Genomic DNA, 23,648 nt, shown 5'->3' on the forward strand with positions numbered 1-23,648 from the left:
GCCTTCTAACTAACTGATTAACACTGGCAATTCCTGTGGAATTTTCTATCATAGAAACATAGAAGATAGGAGCAGGAGTAGGCCATTCGGCCCCTCGAGCCTGCTCCGCCATTCAATGCGATCATGGCTGATCATCCAAATTCAGTACCCTGTCCCTGCTTTCTCCCCATATCCCTTGATCCCTTTAGCCTTAAGAAATATATCCAACTTGTTCTTGAATATATTTAATGAATTGGCCTCTACTGCCTTCTGTGGTAGAGAATTCCACAGGTTCACCACTCTCTGGGTGAAGAAATTCCTCCTCATTTCTGTCCTAAATGGCTTACCCCTTATCCTTAGACTGTGACCCCTGGTTCTGGACTCCCTGACCATCGGGAACATCCTTCCTGCATCTAGTCTGTCCAGTCCTGTCAGAATTTTATAAGTTTCAATGAGATCCCCTCTCATTCTTCTAAACTCCAGTGAGTATAAGCCCAATCGACCCAATCTCTCCTCATACGTCATTCCTGCCATCCCAGGTATCAGCCTGGTGAATCTTCGCTGAACTCCCTCCATGGCAAGAACATCCTTCCTCAGATAAGGCGACCAAAACTGCACACAATACGTCAGCACCTTGCTCACGATTGCAGTAGAGGTGTGAAATACTACAGTTAATTACCTTAACTGCATGGAAGCAGCATCTCACCACCTTTAAAAAAAAAGTTTTCCTGACAGTGGTGCAGTTGTTTTCAAACTGTGGGGCTTGAACCTGTATCAGTGAGGTGCAAGGGTTGACACACCTGGATCACGGGCTTTTTTTAAGATCCATCGAGATTTTCATACATCGGGATATATGTAAATTAAAGACTTTTATGAGAAATTGTTTGAAATTTGAGCGTGCTCCTCCCTTGTTTGGATGTTAGTTTCAGCAGAATGTTACAATATTCGTTTCCCATCAAAAATCTATGGCCTAGAAATTCAGTGGGCCTTGTGCCCACTTAGCGCCTAAAGAGGTCTTCTGCGCCGGCGGGGTTGGTAGCGCGGAAATTGAGTGCAGCGTTAATGGCGGCGGTAGCCGGTAGCGCTGCGCCGGCACCGATGACGTCATCGGTGTGCGCAGCGCCCCGGTTCCGCCCCGATGCCGGCCCGACGCCCATATTCAGTTGCGGCCGCCTCTTCCGCAGCGGCCGCAAACAACGTTCGTGAAACACGGCCTTCATGCAGCGTTAGTGGGGCGCATAAAGGTGGAGGTGCGGCCGGCCGCTTTTTCGGCGGCCGCCTGCCCGCACCTCCCTCCCCGGCCTCCTACACCAACCCCCCCCGCGGCATTGGTGGCTGATTCCCGCGAGCCCGGCACTTCTCCGTGGTGCCGGGCTCATTTGCCGGCAGAATCCAGCGGCGATCTCACGGCTGCAGGCAGCTCCTCCTTAAGAGAAGGAGGCGGCCTGCAGTACCCCAGCCTGCCGCACCGCATCGGGTGGCGCAGCAGCAGCTGGAGCGCTGAAATTCACTTTCAGCGCCCCAAGCGGAGGTGGGCACACCCTGGAACAGCGCCCGGTTCCGACTTGGGGCGCTAAAAGTGAATTTCTGGCGGGCGCAACGGGCTCCGGGCGCTGCGCAAACTTTTGGGCGCAACTGAGCTGGCGGGGCCATACCTAATTTCTAGGCCTATATCTCCACGTGGAGCTTGAATTTCTGATCACTCACTCACACATGGGCTCTGGCTGCAGCAGCAGAGCCCTGCAGTTGATCCACTTAGACCTGGACTGAACCTCTGCTGTTCTCCTGCTTCACCGTCCCATCGGCCCGCACCCCAACAATTTTAAACAATTTAAACCATACAGTTTTTATGAATCCTCAAAAAATATACTCAAAGGAAAAAAAGCTAGAATTTTTTTTTTAAAGTGCAGTCCTCCCCAAAACAAACATGGCTAAAGCACATATCTCAAATCAGAACAAGGAATGCCAAGCAGCCCGAGGCCCATTTGTACAACCTCCCCCACCCCCTATCCCCATTCCTGCCAAGCACAGCAGCTCGCCCATCGACAGTGAAGGACAACAACCCCAAATCAACACGTCAGTTAGTAAGCACAGTCCCCTTCTTTTCTAATTGACTCCAGAGATAGAGAACAAAAAATTCCTTGACTTCACAAGCATAGTCAGGCTAAGAAACTTGATGCATTTTTCCTGTAAGCACTGCAATCAAAATGTATAATGGTTTCATAAAATATATATGTGAATGTACACTTGAGAACTCGATAAAAACATTGTAAAAAGTAACAGAACCAGGCTGTTTCTGCATATAAAGATAAAGTTGTGCAGTTGTGGAAAAGAAGGGAGCAAACATCCAGCTGTGATGAAGGGTTTGGGGAAAGGAGGCTGGGAGAACATCTGTCTGTGTATGTCCTCTGGTTCTACTTTGTGCTGACCTCCTAGGTTCTCTTTTGTGCTCTGGTGCAAGAGAATATGAGAATTTCTTGGCCTGAATAAGTTTGTAAACAACTGCCACTGTGTAATGTTCTATACTTTGGAATACAATGATCATACTTTTAATATGCACTTATTAAACAAAGTCAACTATAGAAGTGGTGTACTTACATTCCTTCTCTCCATGCCCACATCAATGACAAACATCACATTCTCTATGCAAAGTAAGGACTCTCCCACACTGGTGGTCAACACCACCCTCCTTTTGTACCGTTTGAAGTTATTCTCCAACATGTCACTTGATCTGTCAACGGAACTACTTTGTTCTGGGTAAAAGGGAATTGGCACTAGCTCTCCCAGCATTGGGTGCAGTTTGGAAGCTTCTCGTCTGATTATACTGTACGCCTCATCAATTTCCTGCAGATATATAAATATGTCATTAAATTCTGATAACTTAGAGCAAAAACTAATTTTGTATCCTTATAAAAGATCAGACTGTCAATCAAACAGGCCACAAAGATTCCAGGTTTGATCCATGGCCTGTAACACAAGACTGACTAATGTTCCGGGCTCATCAGTTTTACGTTTGAACATTTTTTTGTAACTGTCCAGTCACAATAGCATTGGTGGATTTACTGGAAGACAAACAAAAAAGCTACTGTTCCATTTGCCTTGCAGTGACCCTTGCTGAAAGTACATACATGTACAGATTGAGCATAGTTATGATGCTCCATGGTCAGAAAGTCTAACAACACTGTTAAGGCTCACAAATGAAGAATGGTCACTTGAAAGGTACTAAAGCACCAGTGGCACTTCTGAAACGATACCCAGTCATAATGGCAGAAGAAGAAAAAACGGCAACTGTAACGGAAGGTATAAAATTGAACAGTAAACCTCAGAAGTACATTATAAATATGACATTTCTTGGAATAAGACATTTTTTGAATATCTTTGTTTTTCTAGCAAGTACTTATGGCATCTCTGGGACAGGACAATCTGGGAGGAGCTCCTTAGGTCAACAGCAAGAGGGAGCTGCAAAAATGCAATAGAAATTTGTTATGTCAGAGTACTCAAGGAAGTTTGGTATTTATGTCCCTCAAACTATCAGTGGCAGTACATCCACCAATGTCATTGTGACTAGACAGTCAGAGTTTGATTTTTTTTTAAAGTAGAGAAACTTCTGTTCAAACAAGTAGATGAATTTATGCTGCTTAATATACCACAGAACAAATTGTAAGATACAGTTTTGAATCTGGCCAGTGAATAAATTATTAAGCCTTATATTTGATCTATTCAGGATACTTAGGAATTGCTAGATGAAAAAAGACCAAGGTCAATCTCGTTTCCCTTCTACCATCCTGGTAGTCACATGATACAATAGTGGAGTTGTTGACTAATCACTACAATCAATCTCCTATCAATGAATCTACAACAGACCTGGACATGAGGTGAGGAAAATGCCCAGTGGTGGAACGCTTTGGGAACCATAAGTCCAAAGTCACCTGTTCCTCCCAAGAATGCCACACTTACCACAGGCCATGTTTTAAATTACACATACACCAAAATATTATTTCCTGAAAGAAATCTACCTAATTTTCATTTAAAAGAATCAATACTATCAATGGAAATCAGAATGGGGACTTGCTATGACTTAGAATACGGGCAGCAGGGATTTGGATGAGATGAAGCTTATGGAGGGTGGAGGATGGTAGGAGAGCAATCGAATAGTCGAGTCTGGACATGACAAAAGCATAGATGAGAATGTCAGCGGCAGATGGGCTGAGGTAAGAGTGATGATATAGGTCAGAAGCTCAGCTTGGGGTTAAATAGGACACCGAGATTGCAAACATCTGATTTAAACCGAGACAGTAGCCGGGGAGTGGCGGCTCATCCAAGACTGGATGTCGGACAAGCAGACTAATGACAGAGGTGGTGGAAAGGTTAAGAAAGGTAGAGCTGGGTGTTGGCAGCATACATGTGGAACCTGACCCCAGTTCTTCGCATGATATCACCATGGGGTAGCATATAGGTACGGAAGAGGTGGGAGCAAAGGATAAGTCCTTGGAGGACTCCAGAGTTTACGGTGCTGGGACAGGAATTCCACTTATTGCCATTTATGGGATGTTGATGTGCACAAAATGGCTGCTGCATTTACCTACATATGATGTTATTTAATTGTACGTCTTTCCTTTCACTGCCCTAAAATAGATCAAGGATGCTGTAGCGTGATGGGGGTTCCTCCTGGCCCCAGGATACTGTGCTGTGCTACTACACAGTGGACACATACAATATCCATGTATCCTGCATATTGTATCAAGATCACACATTGTAGATACCAAGACAATGGGTGCCATTTCAAAGCTGGAACAAATTATTAACAATCGATGAACTTGGCCTAGTAATATATCAAATACTTAAAGTTTTCAGAAGGAAACTACTGAATTCCAGAATGCACATCGTCAGTCTACCTTTAAAACATATCAAAATAATGCACATTATTGACTTTAAATTTTTGTAAAGGGTATAAAATAAGTACACTGGCTATCAGAAAAGGCCACAGCTTCATTACAGCGCCATCTAAACATTTCAGGTTATTTACAAAAAAAAGTATTACATACGAACCTTGTATCTGAAGCTGTTGCTTCGAGTGAAAATATATACACATGTAATTATTGTTTTAAACAAAAAGGCAAGCATTGGAATATGTAGTTTGTCTCAGTTATTCACAGCCAATGATACGGCTCAAGAGTTCGTTGGTTGTTCTTAGCTGCCATGCTAGTCGTGCATTCACCAACTGTTCTATATTGCATTATTAGGAGGAATATATTGTAAAAGATGCAAGCAATGAGCTTACCTTTTTACAGGATAGAAAAATTGCAACATCTCCCTTCTCCCTTGTATGATGAATCTCAAACAACAGCCTAAGTGCAGGTAGGAAATAGTTTTCTTGAGGCATGCAACTGTAAACAACCTCGACTGGACACCCACTGGGCTCTTCTCTCTCCACTCGTATTAGAGGAACATCACCAAAATAGGTGTGCAGCTTATTTGACATATGAGGGGAGGTTATTATTACGACTTTTAGTTCTGGCCTCTGTCTCACAATGTCTTTCAGAAGACCCAGTAGCACATCTGTAGAAACAGTTCTTTTGTGAGTTTCATCTATGATGATAACTCCATAGTGTTCCAGTAGAGGGTCTGACATCATCTCCTGTAGTAGCATATCATCTGTGCTGTACCTATAACATTAAGATATTGTTATTTAGCTGTCTCGATCTGAGCTCGCTTAAAGGAAAAAGGAAATAGGTTACAAGTTACTCAGACGTTTACTTAATTTTTTCCCTACAACAGAGCCCCCTCCCTCATGCCACACGCATACCTTTTAAGCCTGTGAGGACTGCAGTAGATTTTTTTTTAAGTGAAATTATAATGAGTTTTAAATTTAAAGGAAACTGTGAATTAGAGAATGTTCTGTTGAGCAGTGGATGACACAGTTCCCTTCACCTTTGGGACTTGAGTTAGACTCCAGCCCAGACTGATAGGTTGAAAGTCTACTCTCCCTGTTGACTTTTGGTCATATGCGAAATGAATTTTGACATGCTGAATCCAATACCTAGCGAGTAATGGACCACAATTTGGCATTATTACTTAGGGGTTTTAAAGATCGCTGGTGTGAGAAATGGAACTGTGCAATGGGAGTGCAGAGCACGGACAGTTCTATTTTGCATTTAGCCCAAAATATATTTGAGCCCTATGGATTGGAGACTAGGCTCTTCCCCAGGGAGGCAGAGAAGATGGGAGTGCGCTACCTCTGCTCCACAAGGCTCCTCTTGTTCATCCCTAGTAGCAGGTTAAAAGCAGAAATCTGTGATCAAGGAGACTTTCCTGCCTTGTCAGACAGGGAATAATAGTGCGTTCAAATGTAAAAGTGAGGAAGAAAAAAATAAAATTGTGTGGGGTGGGGGAAGAAAGAGAATTGTTTAAATTTTCTTGAATTTCTGCATTATGATATTCCATTTAGATATCATAAACATACATACATACATATATATATATAAGCTAGAAAAAGGACAGTAGTCACAGGTTAAAATATGAAAGTACAAACCACAGGCATTGCATGGGGATAGTGCTGGCATTGTTATATTTAAGTGGTGACCCTCCCCCAACTGTTCATTTGCTTTCTAAAGTTATAAACATGATCTACTGTGTGCATGTGTGCAGCATGGGTGTTGTTCAGCAATCCCGCCATAATGTCTACATCAGACCTTATGAAAGTAAAAGTTATTTGCACTTAAGTATCACTTACAGTTATTTACAAGTATTTCTCCTGTGGCTTTAGTTAATTAAAGTTTGCGTGAGAAAATGTGTATAAAATTACTTTTAATCAGTATTTATGAAACACTTCATTTACTATTTTGGTGTTAAATTGTCTCTAGTCCTTTGTTCAAATTTTGTTTCACTCAAATATCCTTTTATCTTGCTCGCCTCCAGCTCATCTTATTCATTCTAATCCTTTTTCTTTGTCCTGTCACTATCATTACATTCTATTGTCAATCCTTGTAAAGAGTAATGTAAATGATAAGGAGCAGCATATGGCATCAGTTGCTTGAAGAGGGACTTGCAGCTGCAGGCCTCCTACATATTGTTTCCCATTTGCATTTGAGTGACGGTTCCGCAAGGGTCACCAGAAGTAGATGCAAGCACACAGACCTCAGGATAGTTTCATTGATGCAGCAGTTTTCAAATGGAATTATGTAGCCCACTTCATGCCCTATGTTGACATCCATCTCATCTGCCACGCGGAGAGCAAGGCCGACAGCCGTCTGCTTATGCGTCTGTGTGCACACTACAACCCCATGCTGATACTTGGAAGAAAGACAATGTTCCGCACACCACTGGGGGATCTACAAAAGATAATAAAGGAAACAATCAGGGCACCACTGCCTTCCAGCAGGATGCTTCACTATAGTATGGTTGGTCAGGCAAGACTGGGCACTTATAGAAACAAAGTTAAATAGTTTCAGAAGAAACAAGGCATTAATTAATAAACCCTTGACCTACATCTGCATGGATGCATGTCAATATGTACTTACATATATAGATTTTGTGTGCGTACACACCTAGATATTACATATGGAATAAAATGGATGGCCATAAGCCAAGACACTAATTCCTACAGCTTGGATAGCTCTTCTAATAGGTCAGTGGCTAAATGCATAGTGCAGTAGTGAAGCACAGAAACCAGTTGTGCCCTAGATTTCTCTGATCTATGGTGTTAGTTGATCTTAGCTAGGATGCTAGACAATGTTCCTTCTAAGATGCGCGCATGTGCGGACGGGTAACAATCTGGAATGTACCACACATTGAAATAAACAGGCCGCTCACAACTTCATCAGTTAATAACTGTGCTTTAAATGTAAACTGCCCATGGACAAAAAACTAGTGCTCAGAGGAGTTTGCAGCTCACACAGTACAAAGAACATTTAGAGGGAACATTGGTGCTTGATATATTATAAATGGCCTCAGTGTTCCCCAGTGTTCTTCTGGTCCTAACTATTCCTTCCAAAATCAAGCCAAAATAAGTCTCCTTAAGACTATCGCCATAATACCTCATTTTACTTTATATGATCTTTTGGCATTATTGTTGGCTGCCTCAGGTACTTTACTGTTATTTTTGCGATAGTGCTATTCTGCTTTATCTAATGGGATGTTGACCTATTTTCTCTTTATTAATTATTAGTTTGGGTTACTCCATTTCTCTCCTTCATCCTCCTTCCCCCCTCCCCCATAAATCTTGTAGCTGCTGATATACATCTCAAATTTAGAATAAACTTTAAAAAAATAATATTCTCACCACTGTGCTGCAGACATACATAAGGGCGGTAGAGACAGCAGGACACAGCTGAAAGAGTGATCAATATTATGCAAAGTTGAACCTGATAGTATACGACTTTGCATGACTTGAGAGATCAGCAATACGTTCTTTTGATGACTGATATTTACTACATCGGTATAGGAGGAAATTTGCTTTTAGTATCTGAGGTTGTACAATTTTCACAGATTTCTGTAAATGCACTGCATATATCCTCCTTAAAGGAAAGGGAAGTCTTTATTAAAATTGTTAAAACGCTAGGGCCTAGAAATTCATTAGGGCGCTGCCAGCTTTGCGCCCAGTTAACGCCTAAAGAGTGATTTTGCGCCAAAAATGAGTTTGCGCAGATATTCAGCGCAGCGGTATTGGCGGCGGTAGCCGTTAGCGCTGCGCCGGCACCGATGACGTCATCGGTGTGCGCAGTGCCCCGGTACCGCCCCGAAACCAGCCCGATCCCCATATTTAGTTGCGGCCGCCTCCTCCGAAGCGGCCGCAAACAGCGACCAGAAAACGGGGCCGTACTGAATCCTTAGTGGGGCGCTTTAAAGGGGAAGGTGCGGCCGGCCGCTTTTTCGGCGGCCGCCTGCCCGCACCTCCTTCCCCGGCCTCCTCCACCCCCCGCACCCCGCGGCATTGCCGGCTGGTTTGCGGGAGCCCGGCACTTCTCCGTTGTGCCGGGCTCTTTTGCCGGCACTCGCGATCGGGGCTCCGGCTGTTGCAGGCACCTCCCCCTTAAGAGAAGGAGGAGGCCTGCAGTACCGCAGCCTGCCGCTCCGCAGCGGCTGGCGCAGCGGCGCCAAGAGCGCTGATATTCAGTGTCAGCGCCCCAAGCGGAGGCGGGCACACCCTGGTATAGCGCTCGGCTCCGAATTGGGGCGCTAACAATGAATATCTGACGATCGCTATAGGCTTCCCGCCCAGCGCTAACTTTTGGGCGCTAGCCAACTGGCGGGGCCATAGTGAATTTCTAGGCCTAGGAGTTTGAAACGTATAAAGAAAATATATTATTTAAAAGGGAAACTCCAGTCTCCAAACAACAGCATGCCACCTCCCATATCTAGTTCTTCACACTAATTCCTCATTGCCATTACAATTATATCAGAAAAACAAGCTTCAAAGTGTACCCGGGAGTAATGGGTGCCCTCAACAAGTTTCAAACTTGAGTAGCCATTATTCCTGGCTTAAATTCAACCCAGGAGGGCTCCTGGAGATTTAAAAAGCATTAAAAATAAAACTGGTGGTAAAGAGGTTGAATCTTTTATGGTTTTAAAATGAAGACTATATACTTTGGTGGAAAAACAGTGAACTTATTCAATTCCATGCAGCAAGATATGATCTGGTAATAAAAGCTCTAAAGATAATGGCTGCTGTCAGTCAGTAGAAATCATCGGTTTTGAAACTAGTTGTTCCTGCAGGGATGCAACCTATGAAATTTGTACTACCTCAACAGTATCAACTAATGAGGAATGTGTATTACTAATACATCGATATAAATGTTGCTGAAACTAGATGCTAGTTATTGGAGCTGTACTTGGTACATTAAATTCATATATCAATGTGAATTATTACAAAGAGCTGAAACACAGAAACTAGTCAATTTTAAGACAGAGCCCAACATTTCTGTCTTTGCTAATCTTAGCAAAAATGGAAATGGAAATAAAAAGTGATGTAATCTTGGTAAAAAGTGCCAACAGCCCATTTATCCAGGTTTACCAGTGCTCCAGGGATTCCTGAAAAAATGGAGTTTAAAGGAAAACTTGCAAAAAAACAGAGGGCACCGGATACACACAAGCATGCAACAGGTCAGCTACCTGGGCATAATAGTGGAGTATTACATGCAGAGGTTGTGACTGAGGTATATTTACCAGCTGGCCCACAAAGACTTGCAGGAACAGTCAACCATTTACTAGTAAAGGTTATTCTGCCCACAACTTTTATGCCACTGAGACCTTCCGGTTATCCACAAGAGGCATCTCAGGTTGAATTCCTGTTCGATACTACCCTGCTGTTATGCACAACTTTTCTCTTTACACGTTTATCTTTACACACAAGAGCAGTGGGGATTGAGACACAATGATTTGACCAGGGTGCTTAATTCCCACAGAATACTCTTTCCCATCATGACATGTATAATTCAATTTGTATAACTCTGTCCAATCTAAACCACTACTTGCTACATCCTTGGCCAATATATCTCCGTCTACATTGTTAACTACTACATTTCTTCATATTCATCTACATCATGTGTTACTACTTTACAATAATATTAATACATTACATTTATCCTCTTATAAGTCATACAACTTCTTTCAGACCGCCAACCAGGTCTTCTTGTAGTTGCGACCAAATTTGTACTATGAATAACAATGCCACCTCCATTGCAGTATAAGGAGGCCATCCTCCCCCATCCAAGCTCTTGCTTGTATTTCTCAGTGGAGGTTACCAGCACATACACTGCTAAATCTGATTTTTCAACTAAGGTTGTGCCATTATCCCACAAAAATTCAGCTGGATTAACAAACTTGGACATTCATACTGGTTAAGTGACTCATTTGTTACTTCAGAGACATTAAAAGATCATTACAACAGAAACATAATTATCTGCTGGCTGCTATCTGTGTTGCTGCTAACAGAAATAAAATCACATGTTTCTAAGCTATGCATTCCTTTTAATTAGAATTAATAAAAACCATTACTCTCATTAAAAAAAAACTGCCAGGCCCTAAGGTAGCAGCTATATTATACTGTAGACAATGTGCAAGATCCAAGTAAAAATGTCTCCAAAGGTGCTTTATGTTTCAATAAATAGAAAGTATTACTAGATTTAGTTAAAAACTGAAAGGATTCCCAGAAAAAGAGATGTTACTTTAATCATTACCGATTAACGTATTGTAAACACTTGTTCACATTATCTGGATGTTGGCACAGTATAAACAAACCACAAAACATGCATTGTGTTTCCTTCTGCCAGAGTTGCTCTTTCAATGCCAGCCTTATCATTAAGGTCAGGTCAGCAGAAACTACAGCTCTGTGTTCCAGTTATGCACAACGTCAGTACAAATTCAAGGCTTGTTTGATGGATTACAGCCAGTCTTCTACTGGAGAGGACAACCGTGCCTCATTGCCACCTCAGGTATAGACAACCCTTTTATAATATTGGCGCCTTTTTCAAAACATAGTTGGGCACCATGCAGTAGGATAACCATTTAAAGCCAAAATAAAGAGTATTAAATTAGCGTTTATTTTCGCCGCATGTTCCCGTTAGCTTGGTTGTTCTTACCTGACTGCTCTTGCCGATCTTGGCGTTTCCAGATAGGATGATAAAGTGATTGCTTCCTAAACTCGCCATGAAGGCGTCCTTAGCTTGCCACACCGGTAGCTGTTTCCTTTCTTGCAGGAGTTTGTAATAGCGAGAAGAATAAGGCAGCCCGTCGAAGGGATTCAGCTCCAGGTCTGCATCGCAGAGTAAAACCTCGTCGCCACTGTCGGATCCGAACTCTTCCGGGAAAGGTTGTGTGTCGCTGAGCGCTGCGCTGTCGGGGTTTGCTGTGTGCAACTGAAGAGCAGCCATGGCAGCGACAGTGCGCGGGCAGTGCGGGACGGTCAGATCCCAGACACTAGAATTTGTTCTGTTAGTACCTGCTCCTGTAAAGATCCACGGCAGCACTTCCTGCTACAATTCACAGCCACTTCGCACTCTCCCCATCGTGTATTTTCGCAGCGATCATCTGCAAACGAAATTTAATGTTTATTGAAGATCGACTGTTTAAAGCTTTCGGAATAAATTTACTCCTGCCATCATTTTTTTTTTGTTTAAAGCTGCTCGATTTTTCCCTCCTATCCCAGCCCACGTGTCGGGCTATTGATTGACTGAATAGTCGGGGCTAAACGAGAGAGTATTGTACAGAATAATACGGTCATGTGGCCACTTAATCTCATGACAATACGGGCCGGGAAATGCTTGTTGGAAACTGCAGAGTGTGAAAGGTCTAATTGGTCTCTCAGTAACCGGGCTGCACAAACACATCTGTCACAGGACCGGCTGGCCCTGGCACTGAGAGAAATGCGAATGATTACTGCCTGCTTGCTTTGTATGGGAATCACGTCAGATTCAATTGTGTTTGCGCGCAATCTGAGCGGGCACTCGAGTGTGGGCGCCTTGCTAATACCCAGAAAGTAAACTTGCAAAAGGAATAGTCACTGACCAAATACGTTGCCTTAGTTTCCTACTTATATCCTTTAAAAGAACCACGAAGTAAGCGATACGATTTAAGAAAACATCCAATTCGTATTCATGTAACAATAATATTAATACTTTACATGTATCCTCTTATAAGTCACACAACTTTTATTTTATTAACTACAGGGAACTTATCAATCTAAGGTGCGCCTTTCACTTTTTTAATGAGAGGCCAAGGTGCGGTACATCATTAAAACTGAAAAGAATAAAAGAGACCATGTGAATTAGAAAGTGGTGATTAAGTGAGTTCGAGTTTGGTTTTTTTAAACCCGAGGATTGCAGGAAAAAGGGGGGAGGAGGTAAAGATTTCCACAGTTTTGCGATTCTGGTTAAGATAGAAAACTGCCATTGATCTTGATTTCAACACAGTGGGGATGTAGTGAGGAGACGCAGATTGTCGGGCGAGATATTTGGAATTTGGTAGCAATAAGAGGAGGTTTAGAGGAGCACTGACCATAGCAGAATCCATAAAAAAGAGACTGGAGACCAGAAGTGAGACAACACGTTTTTCTTGTATCTTGTCTGTCTAAAAGTGCAATAGATTTGAAAAAAGCCTCTGCTGATACGGGAGCAACATTTAAGCCATGGACAGATGTAAACTTCACAGAAAGTTGAGTTAGTGAGAAAGGAGGTGTTTGGCACAGCAGAGGAAACCAATCTTGGAGACAACTATAGCAATAGCGGTGTGGGGGTTCCATTTAAGGCCAATGTGTTTTAGTGGGTCAAGAACGTGAAGGACTGATTGTGGAAACATCAAAGGCTTTAGCTGTTAGTCTTGGAAGGGACATGAAGAAATTGTGTTAGTAAAACCCTGGGGGAAGAATTGCAATGGTTACCAGAAATAGCAAAATTGTAAGCACTCTTTTTGAATGCACCCACGATGCAATATATACAGCACAATGAGTAATTCTCCCCCGCCCCTACTCCATGCAGGTAATCAAATACACTTTGCTTAACTTAAGTACAGCATACAGTATCAAAGGAGCACCATCTTTGTGAAAAAAGTGATAGAAGTTCTAATCTTACCTGTTGCTCAAACATCTAATGTATTATGTAAATTGCAGTGAAAAGCATTTTCACGTCAATTGTGGGTCATAGAATTGTGACCAAAACGTTGCCACAATTCCTCTGGCCCGTCTTGGAGGGGAAAAAATGAGGAACACCGTTTCAGGAAGCGACAATGCTTCTTTAAAGAAACCGAAATGATAATATATTTGGTATAAAAATCAGTTTTGTTAGAAGTCACTACCAAAAATATATGGTAACATTTTAATGCAGCGTGCAAACCATGATGTCTTATGGTTTTTTTATTCATCTCTACTGAGAATTTTGCATGAAGGAGATTTCAGATTATAAATGGTTTTCACTGAGGGTAAAGCATTTTGAGCACCCAAGGGTGTAAAATCTGCAACATTGTATTGTGCAACAAAAACATAATCTCAGAATTTTTTTTCTTTGAATTCATTGTTTGAAGAAATTCACAATGAGCCATTTCCCCAAATTGTGTTCAAGAACATGTTTATGGATTCCAGGTAAGTTTGTTTATTTATCTATTAATGGCAGTATCAAATTCTTGAAATGAGTTTCAATGAGAGTTCACAGAAGTGAGGCTGTACTAGGTCTTCACCAGCACTTCTCATCCTTACTCCTCTTCTTCATCTACATGCTGTTCCTTGGCGACACCATATGCAGACATGGGGTCAGCTTCCACATGTACACTGACGACACCAATGCTATAAATCTTCATCACCTGTTTCAGCTCACCACTCCCTCTGTGATATCAGACTGCTTGTCCGACAACCTGTCCTATATGAGCTGCAATTTCCTCCAGCTAAACATTGGAAAGACTGACATCATCGTCTTCAGACCCTACCACAAACTCTGTATCCTTGTCATCAATTCCATCCCCATATCCAGCCACTGTCTCAAGTTGAACCATACTGTTTGCAAGCTCAGCGTCCTATTTGACATCGAGCTGAGCTTCTGACCCCATATCCTCCCCATAACAGCGATCACCTACTTACATCTCCATAACATTGCATGCCTGTGCCCCAGCCTCAGCCCATCTGCATCTGAAGATCTCATCCATGCTTTTACCACCTCCAGACTCGACTTTTCCAATGCTCTCCTGACCAACCTCCCATCTTCCACCCTTCATAAACTTCAGCTCATCCAAAACCCTGCTGCCCATGTCTGATCCTGCACCAAGTCCCACTCACCCATCACCCTGTCTTCACTAACTGACATTGGTTCCCGTTTCTTCAACACCTCCAATTTAAAATCCTCATGTTTAAATCCCTTCATGGCCTTGCCCCTCCTTATTCCTGTAATCTCCTCCAGCCCTACAACCTCCCCCACCTCCCAAAACCCTGGTACCTCTGATTCTGGCCTCTTGTGCAATTTCCCCACCACTACTTGTCCCACCGTTGGTCACTGTCCAATCAGTCAGTTAGGCCCCAGGCTCTGGAATTCCATTCCACAAATGTCTTCACCTCTCCTTATTTAAGGCCCCCTATTATAACTGACTTCTTTGACCAAGCTTTTACTCATCCCTTCTTATATCTCCTTGGGCTCTGCATCCATTTTTGTCTGATTAATCTTCTGTGAAGTACCTTTGGATTTTTTCTACATTAAAGGAGCTATACAAATGCACGTTGTTGTTGTTGAAATATTTACATGCCATAAAAAAAAATTAAATTGAAGGTGGTATGATGCACTTAACTCACCACAGGCTTAAACATAAAGCCTAAGGTCATATACCACGTACCCACATGCTGCTTTATACTGACTATATCTTTCTTTAATTTGTTCTGTGTGATAATTACAAAATATGGATAGTTTAACTTGAAGTGCCAATACTTTGAAAATAATTTTTACTTGTTTCGCCGTTGATAAGGCCTCACCTTTGAGGCTAATTTCTCAGTTACTGAAAGCACTCAGTGACCAGATCACTTAGCAATCAGAAACTCCATGTCTACAATTAAACAACTCAACTGATCCCGCAACCCACTGCATATAAACACGGGCGCAATGCAACAACAAAGCAAAACGCCAAAAGGCCGAGTTTGGGTTGCGTGAGGCGCCGTTGTCTGCAGAGTAGCTCTGATTCGTGTTTCCCAGGCAACAGTGGGTCGGCGTCGAAAGAGAGAGAAAGAGAAGAAAAAAGAGAAAGAGAGAGAAAAAAATTAAAAAAAGAAAGCGAGAGAAAGAAAGAGAGAGAGAGAGAAATAGCATCAAAGAGCCTGAGCAGGGAGTCAACAGGTAGGATTAGCCAGCGAGAAAGAGCAGTTAGCAGAGGTGGGAAGAGATTGAGAGAGGGTGAACAGAGATTTTAATAAGGAGAGAGCAGGCAGGGTAAGGGGAGGGGTAGTGAAATCGTGGCGTAATAGATATTGGGAGTGCAGACTAAATTTAGGAAAAAAATGAACTTCTGTTTTTCAATTGAAAAATAATAACATCCATTAATTCATGGAAGGTAAGTTAAATTTATTGAGCATGAAGTTTGACTATATTGCTGATTGAAAAAAAATGTATATGATTCTGGTTCGTCGATTCCCAGTTATTGACTCAAGGTGTTAGTAAATTTTAAAGGTGTTTACCTAGAATGGGGGGAAAAAATCAAAAACGCATGATAGCACAGACTGCTTCTGGTATGGTAGAAATACGTCTGGGCAGAGGCATTAGGCAGCAAAGGATGCAAGTCTCATGCTAATCACGGTGATAGGCATGTGCACAGTGACAACCTGTACATACATTTACAATAATGGCATAAACATGTACAATGGTAACACATATGTACAGTAACAATTATAGCACATGTGCGCAATGATAACATATGTCCAATAACATACATATAGTGATAGCACACATACATTGTATTAAATGTTCATCAAAGAGTAGGAAATATTCATTATTACTGAACTCAAGTATAAAACGTATGGATCACTTAATTATATGTTTAAAAAATTATTTTGAATTATATAGAAAGAAAGAATTTGCTTATATGTAGGGCCTTTTAACATCCCCAGGATGTCCCTAAGTGGTTCACAAACAATGAATTACCTTTTGAAGTTTAATCACTGTTATTTAGTAGAAAAAAGTGGCAGCCAATTTGCATATAGCAGGATTTCACAAAGAGCAAATAAATGACTAGTTTTGGTGCTGTTGCTGATGTTAGTTGAGGGATAAATGTTGGCCATTTTGCAGGGAGAACTCCCTGTTCTTCTTCGAATACTGCCGTGGGATCTTTTAACATCCACCTGAACAGAGAGACAGGGCCTCAGTTAATGTCTCATCCAAAATATGGCACCTTCGACAATACAGGCACCTTCAATACTGCATTGAAGTGTCAGTCTAGATTATGTACTTAGTCTTAGAATGGGGCTTGAATCCATAATTTTATGACTCAGAGGCAAGAGTGAATGCTACCACTGAGCCAAGGCTGACACTCTAGTTGTTGAGCACTTCTTGAGGGGGAGGGGGGGGGGAGGTTTGGGTTCATTTCTCATTTTTAAAATGGACCTTGAATAGACCAAATATAAGGCTTAATAATTTATTTACTGGTCAGATTCAAAGCTATGTTTATTTTTCACATGAGATAAGCAGTCAGTTAATCTGTTTTTGGTGGTGTTGGTTGAGGGAGGAATGTTGATCAAGCAGCTGGGAGAACTTTATACTCCTCTTCTTCAAATAGTTCCATAGGATCTTTTGCATTCACCTGACAGACTGACAAAGCCTCGGTCTATTCCTGGATATTGCACTGCCCTCAACCTAGATTATGTACTCAACTCTTAAAGTAGGGTTGGAACCCATAACTTTCTGATGCAAAGGTAAGAATAAAACCAACAGAGTCAAACTGACACTAGTGAATGATTACTACTTCTCACGTGAATCATATTGAAAATAGTTCTGCGAGTGATTTAAAAAAATATTGGCTCAAATTTTGCGTAGATAATAGCGGTGAGGCTAACAGCGCTCACTGTTATTACGGAGTAAATCGGACAGCAACTTCCCGCACATACGCAGTTAATTGTGGAAATCCGGAATTTGCTGTCAGATATACCCTGCTCCTCAACCGGATGTGCTGTAACAGTCCTCGCTGATAGACTCGGCACTGAAATTAATGCAACTTGCGGTACTCCCCACTAAAGACACCAGAAAAAGTTTGGGCTGGTGCATTCAGGAATAAGTGAATTTTTAATGCTGTGATATGTGATGATTACTGCCAAACAACCACTCTGGCCCATAAAATTTAATTTTACAAGTGGGGAGTCTCATTCCTTCAGAAATTAATTAGTGTTGGAGATTTTTTTTAAATTTAACTTTTTTTACTTTTTCTGTCTGTCTCTTTTATCTCTGTTAATCACATCTGTCTTTCCAAATCTTTATTTCACTTTCTGTACATGATTTAAATCTAATTTATACTTCCTGCATTATACTTCCTGGTTTAGACTCTGCATGGCTCAGTGAGGATTCTTCAGTCTGATGGTTGAAGAGCCTCGCTACTTCTTGCCCTGCTCACACACGCCACAGATGCCCTGTAGAGAGCATTGTGCTGGATCAGACGCCGGAGCAAGTCTCCCGCTCAATAGCCCGCAAAATCTTTGTCGGCAGCTGTCAGCGAGGTGGACAGCGAGTGCCCGTTCCTTCGCCGCTGACCGCAAAATCCGAGCCGATATATCAGGGTTCAGAAGATGTTATAAAACACAGAGTTTATTTTGATTGCACATACACATTATTTTAATATACTGCAGTGTTATTTTTAACATTGAGATTTAGTCTGACCTGGTGTTGCTGTGTCAAAGCCATTTTTTCCCTTGCTGATGGATGTTGTGGCCAGCATCAACATTTTATGATCATTAAAATGCAGAACAGTAGCACTGACAATGGAAGAATTCCTCTCTTTATTTTCAGTGACAGCAGTAAGAAATCTGTAGTAAGTTAGAGCACAAGTTAGATGTGTTTCAGAGTCTGATCTGCAACATCACAGATATTACTATAATAAGGAGGAAAGGAGGAACTTGAATTAATGTAGTATCTTTCACATCCTCAAAATTTCCCTAAGTGTTTCACTGCCAATGAATTACTTTTGAAGTATAGTTACTGTTGGTATGCAGGCATACACAGCAGACAGTTTACACAGAACAAGGTTCAGTAGACAACTTTGAGACAAATAATCAGTTAATCTGTTTTAGTGGCATTGGTTGAGGTATGACTGTTGGCCAGGGCATCAGGGAAACTCCTTGCTGTTCTTTAAAAAGTGCCATGGTGTGGCAAAGCCACTAAGAGACTCTCACAGTGACTGGTACAATTGCCTTTAATCATGTTTATTACCTTTTAATGTTGGCTCTGGTTAAACAGAGCTAGATCGACAAAATCGCGATCTGACGCGATGACGTCATCATGTGGGTCATGTGACGTTCCAACGGCGGGAAACGTGATGACGTCATGACGTCAGAGGTAGAGGGCATTTCCAGCGAGTCCTCGTGTGGAGTGATAGTGAATAGACCTGTTTAGAGCTTCTCCTGCATTTTCTTGTTTTGTAAAGTTTTAGTACATTAAACTCAGTTTGTTAACTACTAGTGAGTTTATAGATTCTTTGCTAGGAGTGCAGAGACTCCTACATTGGTGACCCCGAATCCTCGCGATCGTTTTTCGCGGTGAACGCAGAACACGGGCCAGGAATGGAGGCCAATGCAGTGGTTTTGAAGCTCCCCCAATTCTGGGAACAACAGGCGGCCTCTTGGTTTGTGCAAGCCGAGGCGCAATTTGAACTCTGCAACGTCGTACAGGACCAGACCAGATATCTCCACGTGGTCTCCGCCCTCGATAGCTCGACGGCGTTGAGAATCATCAGCCTTCTGGAGAGTCCCCCGAATGCTGACAAGTATGTAGCCATCAAGACACGATTGCTGCAGCTATTTGGTCTTACCAAAGCGGAGCGCGCTCACCGTTTACTGGCTCTACCAGGGTTAGGTGACTCCAAACCCTTGGAGCTTATGAGCCACATGCTGACTCTCCTGGGGTCCGAGCCCCAGTGCTTTCTGTTTCGCGAGCTGTTCCTTACTCAGCTCCCCGAGCAAGTTCAGGCAACCCTCTCCCGAGCAGAAACCACAGACTGCGTCGCGCTCGCCGAAGAGGCGGATAAGATTTACGCAGTCCGGCAACAATACTGTGCCATAGCGCAACGCCCCGCCACGAGGAACCCAGCCCCTGCTCCGACCACGGCGCTCCGATGACCGGTTACTGTTACTACCATGCTCGTTTCGGCCTGAAGGCCTGCTGCTGCCGCCTGTTGTGTATGTACCTTTAAGAGAAGAACTGATTCTATACTGCAGTACCGGCAGTGACCACCCCTATAAAGCCATAGCAGGCTTCTGTACGTCAGTCTTAAGTTACCCTCTGTTCAGCTGCAAGCACGAGCAGAGGGAGCAGCCAGACTTTGGAGAGTGGATTAAAGTGGTGGTCCCCTGACCAGGAAGAGGAGGAGAACGTTGGACCACCACCACCACCAACTCCACCATCATTACATCAACTGAGGTGCCTGGAGAGAGAGGACAGAGGAGGAGAAGGAGAAAGGAGGCCTACATCAACATCAACCAGAGGAGAGGCCTTTTCTATCACTGCCTCCCCAAATTGGCCTCCACTTCAGGAGAGGGAGAGAGGGGAGAGAAACCAACTGCTTGAAAGGAGGGACGAAAACTTCATCCGGAACATCTACAGGTGGGTGTTATTTGGGGCACTCTCCCAAGACTTTGTATTTTAGGTGGGGGGAGAAAAGAAGAAGCAAGGCCGGATCATCAAGGGGTGTAGTGTGTGTGTGTGTGGCTCTTGTTAAAAGCTAGGCCACACACACCACTAATTAGCATCCCTTCTATTGCCTGCCCTGGGAGAGCTTGGAGCTGCCCAAGGTGAAGTCCTTAATTTAATTTAATTACATCGTTAAGACCTGTTGCAGGACTGAGCCTGGGCTTCTCCAGCTTTTCCAGGTGAAGACGTCTTCTCCCCCTGCCAGAAGACCACCACCACAAAAGACTTTTTCCATCGGAGAGTGCAACCCTGCCAACACCCACCCACCATCCTGAGTGGCAACACTGCCCTTTGCGGCCTCCCTCCTTCCCACCCCCCCACCTCTCTCTCTCTCTTTGTCTCTCTCTGCCTGTCTTTCTAAGGCACCTTAGTTTCATCTATTTTATTAATTGCCAATTGAGCAGAGGGGAGAGGGCCCCTCTCCCAATTTAAATCAATAAGGAGAGAGGTGTGTCCTCATTTTAATCAGCTCCCTCTGCTCAATAGAGGACAAAAAAATAGATATATACACCGAGGCCATTAACACCTTCAGGCCTGTGACTTGGGGTGAGTGTAGCCCTTAAAAAAAGCACCCCAGAATGGCGACTGCGTCTTCGCCGGTGGCGGGGCCAGCCGGGACCTATGCGAGAGTGGTAGCCACAGCCACAGCTGCTCCCGCTGTTCCTGCTGCCCCGTCACCTTTTCGATTAATAACAAAAAAGCTTGGGGTGAAGAGCTACACTCACCCCACTATGACCATCGAGGCCTGCGTCAAGGTCATGGCTGGGGTTGTCGGCCCCTCAGCCATCGTCGCGGCCTCGAAAATGTATGGGAAGGCTGTGTTCTTCCTGGGGTCGGAGCGGGCGGTGTCCCTGGCTGTCGCCAAGGGGCTCACCGTGGGTGGGACCTTCCTGCCGGTGGATCCTCTCGAGGCCACCGCGCAGAGGATCATTATTTCCAACGTCCCGCCCTATGTTCCTGGTGAGCTCCTCCTTCCCCATTTGCGACAACTTGGGGAGGTGAGGTCGGGGATCACACCCATCCCGCTCGGCTTCCGGGAGGCCAGCCTTCGCCACGTCTTCTCCTTCCGGCGCCAGCTGTTTATCCAGCTGACGCGGGAGGAGGACACTGACGGGGCGTTCGTCGTCCTCCACGAGGGGACCGCCTACCGCGCCTTTTGGACGTCGGACGGTGTGAGGTGCCATGCCTGCAGGGAGGTGGGGCACGTCAGGAGGAACTGCCCTGCCTCCAAGGCCGCCGGATCATCTCGTGCGGCCGAGGCTGGCGCCGCCGCCGCCGCCCTTCCCCCCGGATCTGCCCGCGCGTCAAGTACGTCTGATGCGCGGTTGACGTCGGGGGCCGATGCCACCAAGGCCTCCGGCGGGGGGGAGGGAGCGTGTCCGGCCGGAAAGAAGGCGCGGGGAAAAAAGAAGCACCTTAGGGCGGGTCCCCCCGTGGATGGCGAGCCCTTGCCCCTTGAGCCCCTTACACCCGCGCTCCTCGCGGAGTTGATCAGGGCAGATGTGAGCGGGAGGGGCCTCGTGCCCGAGCCTGTGGCCGCAACCGCCGCAGCGGTAATGCCAATCCCTGCGGCCGGGCTCGGGCCCGAGGAACCCGACAAACCTGCTCCGCCGGAGGGAGTCGAGGAGGAGGCCTTTGCAGACATGGAGGTCTCCCTCGCTCCCTCCGTGCTAAAAAGAAGGCGCGACCCACTGGATGAGGAGGAGGACCGGGAGGAGGAAGGTCCCTCCGAGCAGGGGGAGTTGTCGCCCGCCACGGGTACTGCGCCCCCCCCCCAGCGCTGTCGTCATCACCAGCGATCGGCAGGGGTCGCCTGTCCCTCGGGAGGCTGAGGCAGATGTGTCTGTCCAGCACGTGCCTCCCGGGGATGGGGATGAGACCCTGCCCGTGGGGGGGGTTGCGGAACAACCCGCGGCAGTAATTGAAATTGACCTTTTATCGGTGCCGTTACCCCTCGCCGGGTCGGGCAGCCTGGGGGCTGGGTCGGGCGAGCTCGAGGATAATGAGCTCGCCCAATGCGACCCGGACGTCTCCCAGGGGATGCTCGTCCTGGTAGAGCTTTTAATTCAAAAACCCCCGTCCGCTGGGTCGGAGGTTGGTGGCGGGGAGGAGGATGGCCCCCTGGCTGCGTCTCTGGTGCCGGACGTACTGGAGGAGCTGGAAATTGTTCTCTCCCCGGTTTCTCCGGTCGTTCCGGCGTCTGAGGCGGAGGGGAGCTCTGAACCGCCACCGTCTTCTGGCCCGGCACCCCTAGAGGAGCCCAGGGAGAAATCCTCTGCCGCCGATCCTGGGGGTGGGATCCGGGCGGAGGCGGGGCTGGCTGGCGCGGCCGAGTCGTTCGCTTCGCACTGCGCGGCGGACGGGTCGGCCGCTGGTGACGACCCCCTGGAGGAGGATGGGGACTCGGTGATGGGCACGGAGGACGATTCGGACTCCAGCGCCGACGTGGCGATGGATGACCTCGTGCCCCTTGCTGAGTCTCCCCTCATTTCCGTAAGGGAACTCCGGGATTTTATGGCCACGTGCCTGGGTCAGCGCAATAAGGTCCGGCTGGCCCTCGACAGGTGGTCGGAGCTGGCGCTGCTCATCGATTCCGTCCGCGCCGCCGTTAAGATCATGGGCACGGACGAGGGTGTGAACCCGCTCGAGCTGCGTCGGCTCACAACGTTTCTCACTGGGCTGCTGAGGAAGTGGCGGCTGACCAGCGGCTGCGCTTCCTCCCCCCGTTAGGTGTAGGTAGAGGTTGCACTATGCTTCTGACATGAAGATAACCATAGCCAGCCTCAACATCAACGGCAGCAGGGAGGCGCGCCGCAGATTCAATAACTTCTCGGTCCTTCGGGACGGGAAGTATGCGGTGTGCTTCCTGCAAGAAACCCACACCGTTCCGGGAGATGAAGCCACGTGGCTCCTGGAGTGGCAAGGAGGGGTCAGCATGAGTCACCTCTCCAACAATTCCAGCGGGGTGGCTATCTTGCTGGCCCCGCATTTTCAGCCGGAGATCTTGGGGGTCAAGGAGCACGTGCCGGGCCGCTTGCTCCAGGTCACTGTTCACCTGGGGGGCGTGCCGCTCCATTTAGTGAGCGTGTACGCCCCTCAGACCAGTGCGCAGCAAGTGCGCTTCTTCGAAGAAGTGTCCGCTCTCTTGGGCTCCATCGACGTGGGCGAGTGCGTCATCCTCGGGGGGGATTTTAACTACACCCTCGAGGCGAGGGACCGTTCGGGTCCCCCGCGAAGCCCGGCAGCGATGGAGAAGTTGAGGGACCTGGTTGGGTCCTTCGACTTGGTGGACGTCTGCCGAAATCTCCACCCCGACTCCAG

The 23,648-nt window shown here is 45.5% G+C and overlaps 1 protein-coding gene across 3 annotated transcripts in view; it reads right to left on the reverse strand.

Moving 5' to 3' along the window:
- Nucleotides 1-12,331, reverse strand: part of LOC147113495 (putative pre-mRNA-splicing factor ATP-dependent RNA helicase DHX32) — a 21,704-nt gene extending 9,373 nt beyond the window's left edge. For 2 of the 3 annotated variants that reach the window (XR_015079219.1, XM_085994659.1), the window contains exons 1-4: nt 11,559-12,331; nt 7,117-7,310; nt 5,261-5,645; nt 2,578-2,823 (exon numbers count right to left, since the gene is read on the reverse strand). Coding sequence is in view for 2 of the 3 variants with exons in the window: in XM_085994659.1 (XP_085850785.1) it covers nt 2,578-2,823; nt 5,261-5,645; nt 7,117-7,310; nt 11,559-11,849 (1,116 nt within the window). In the remaining variant the exon portion in view is untranslated. The remainder of the gene's footprint in view (nt 1-2,577; nt 2,824-5,260; nt 5,646-7,116; nt 7,311-11,558) is intronic. The other variant, XM_085994658.1, reaches the window with a different exon arrangement.
- Nucleotides 12,332-23,648: the final 11,317 nt, after the last annotated feature.

Source organism: Somniosus microcephalus, chromosome 8 (assembly GCF_052327205.1).
Source record: "Somniosus microcephalus isolate GS21.2 chromosome 8, FLI_Smic_1.0, whole genome shotgun sequence".
NCBI classification, from domain to species: domain Eukaryota; kingdom Metazoa; phylum Chordata; class Chondrichthyes; order Squaliformes; family Somniosidae; genus Somniosus; species Somniosus microcephalus.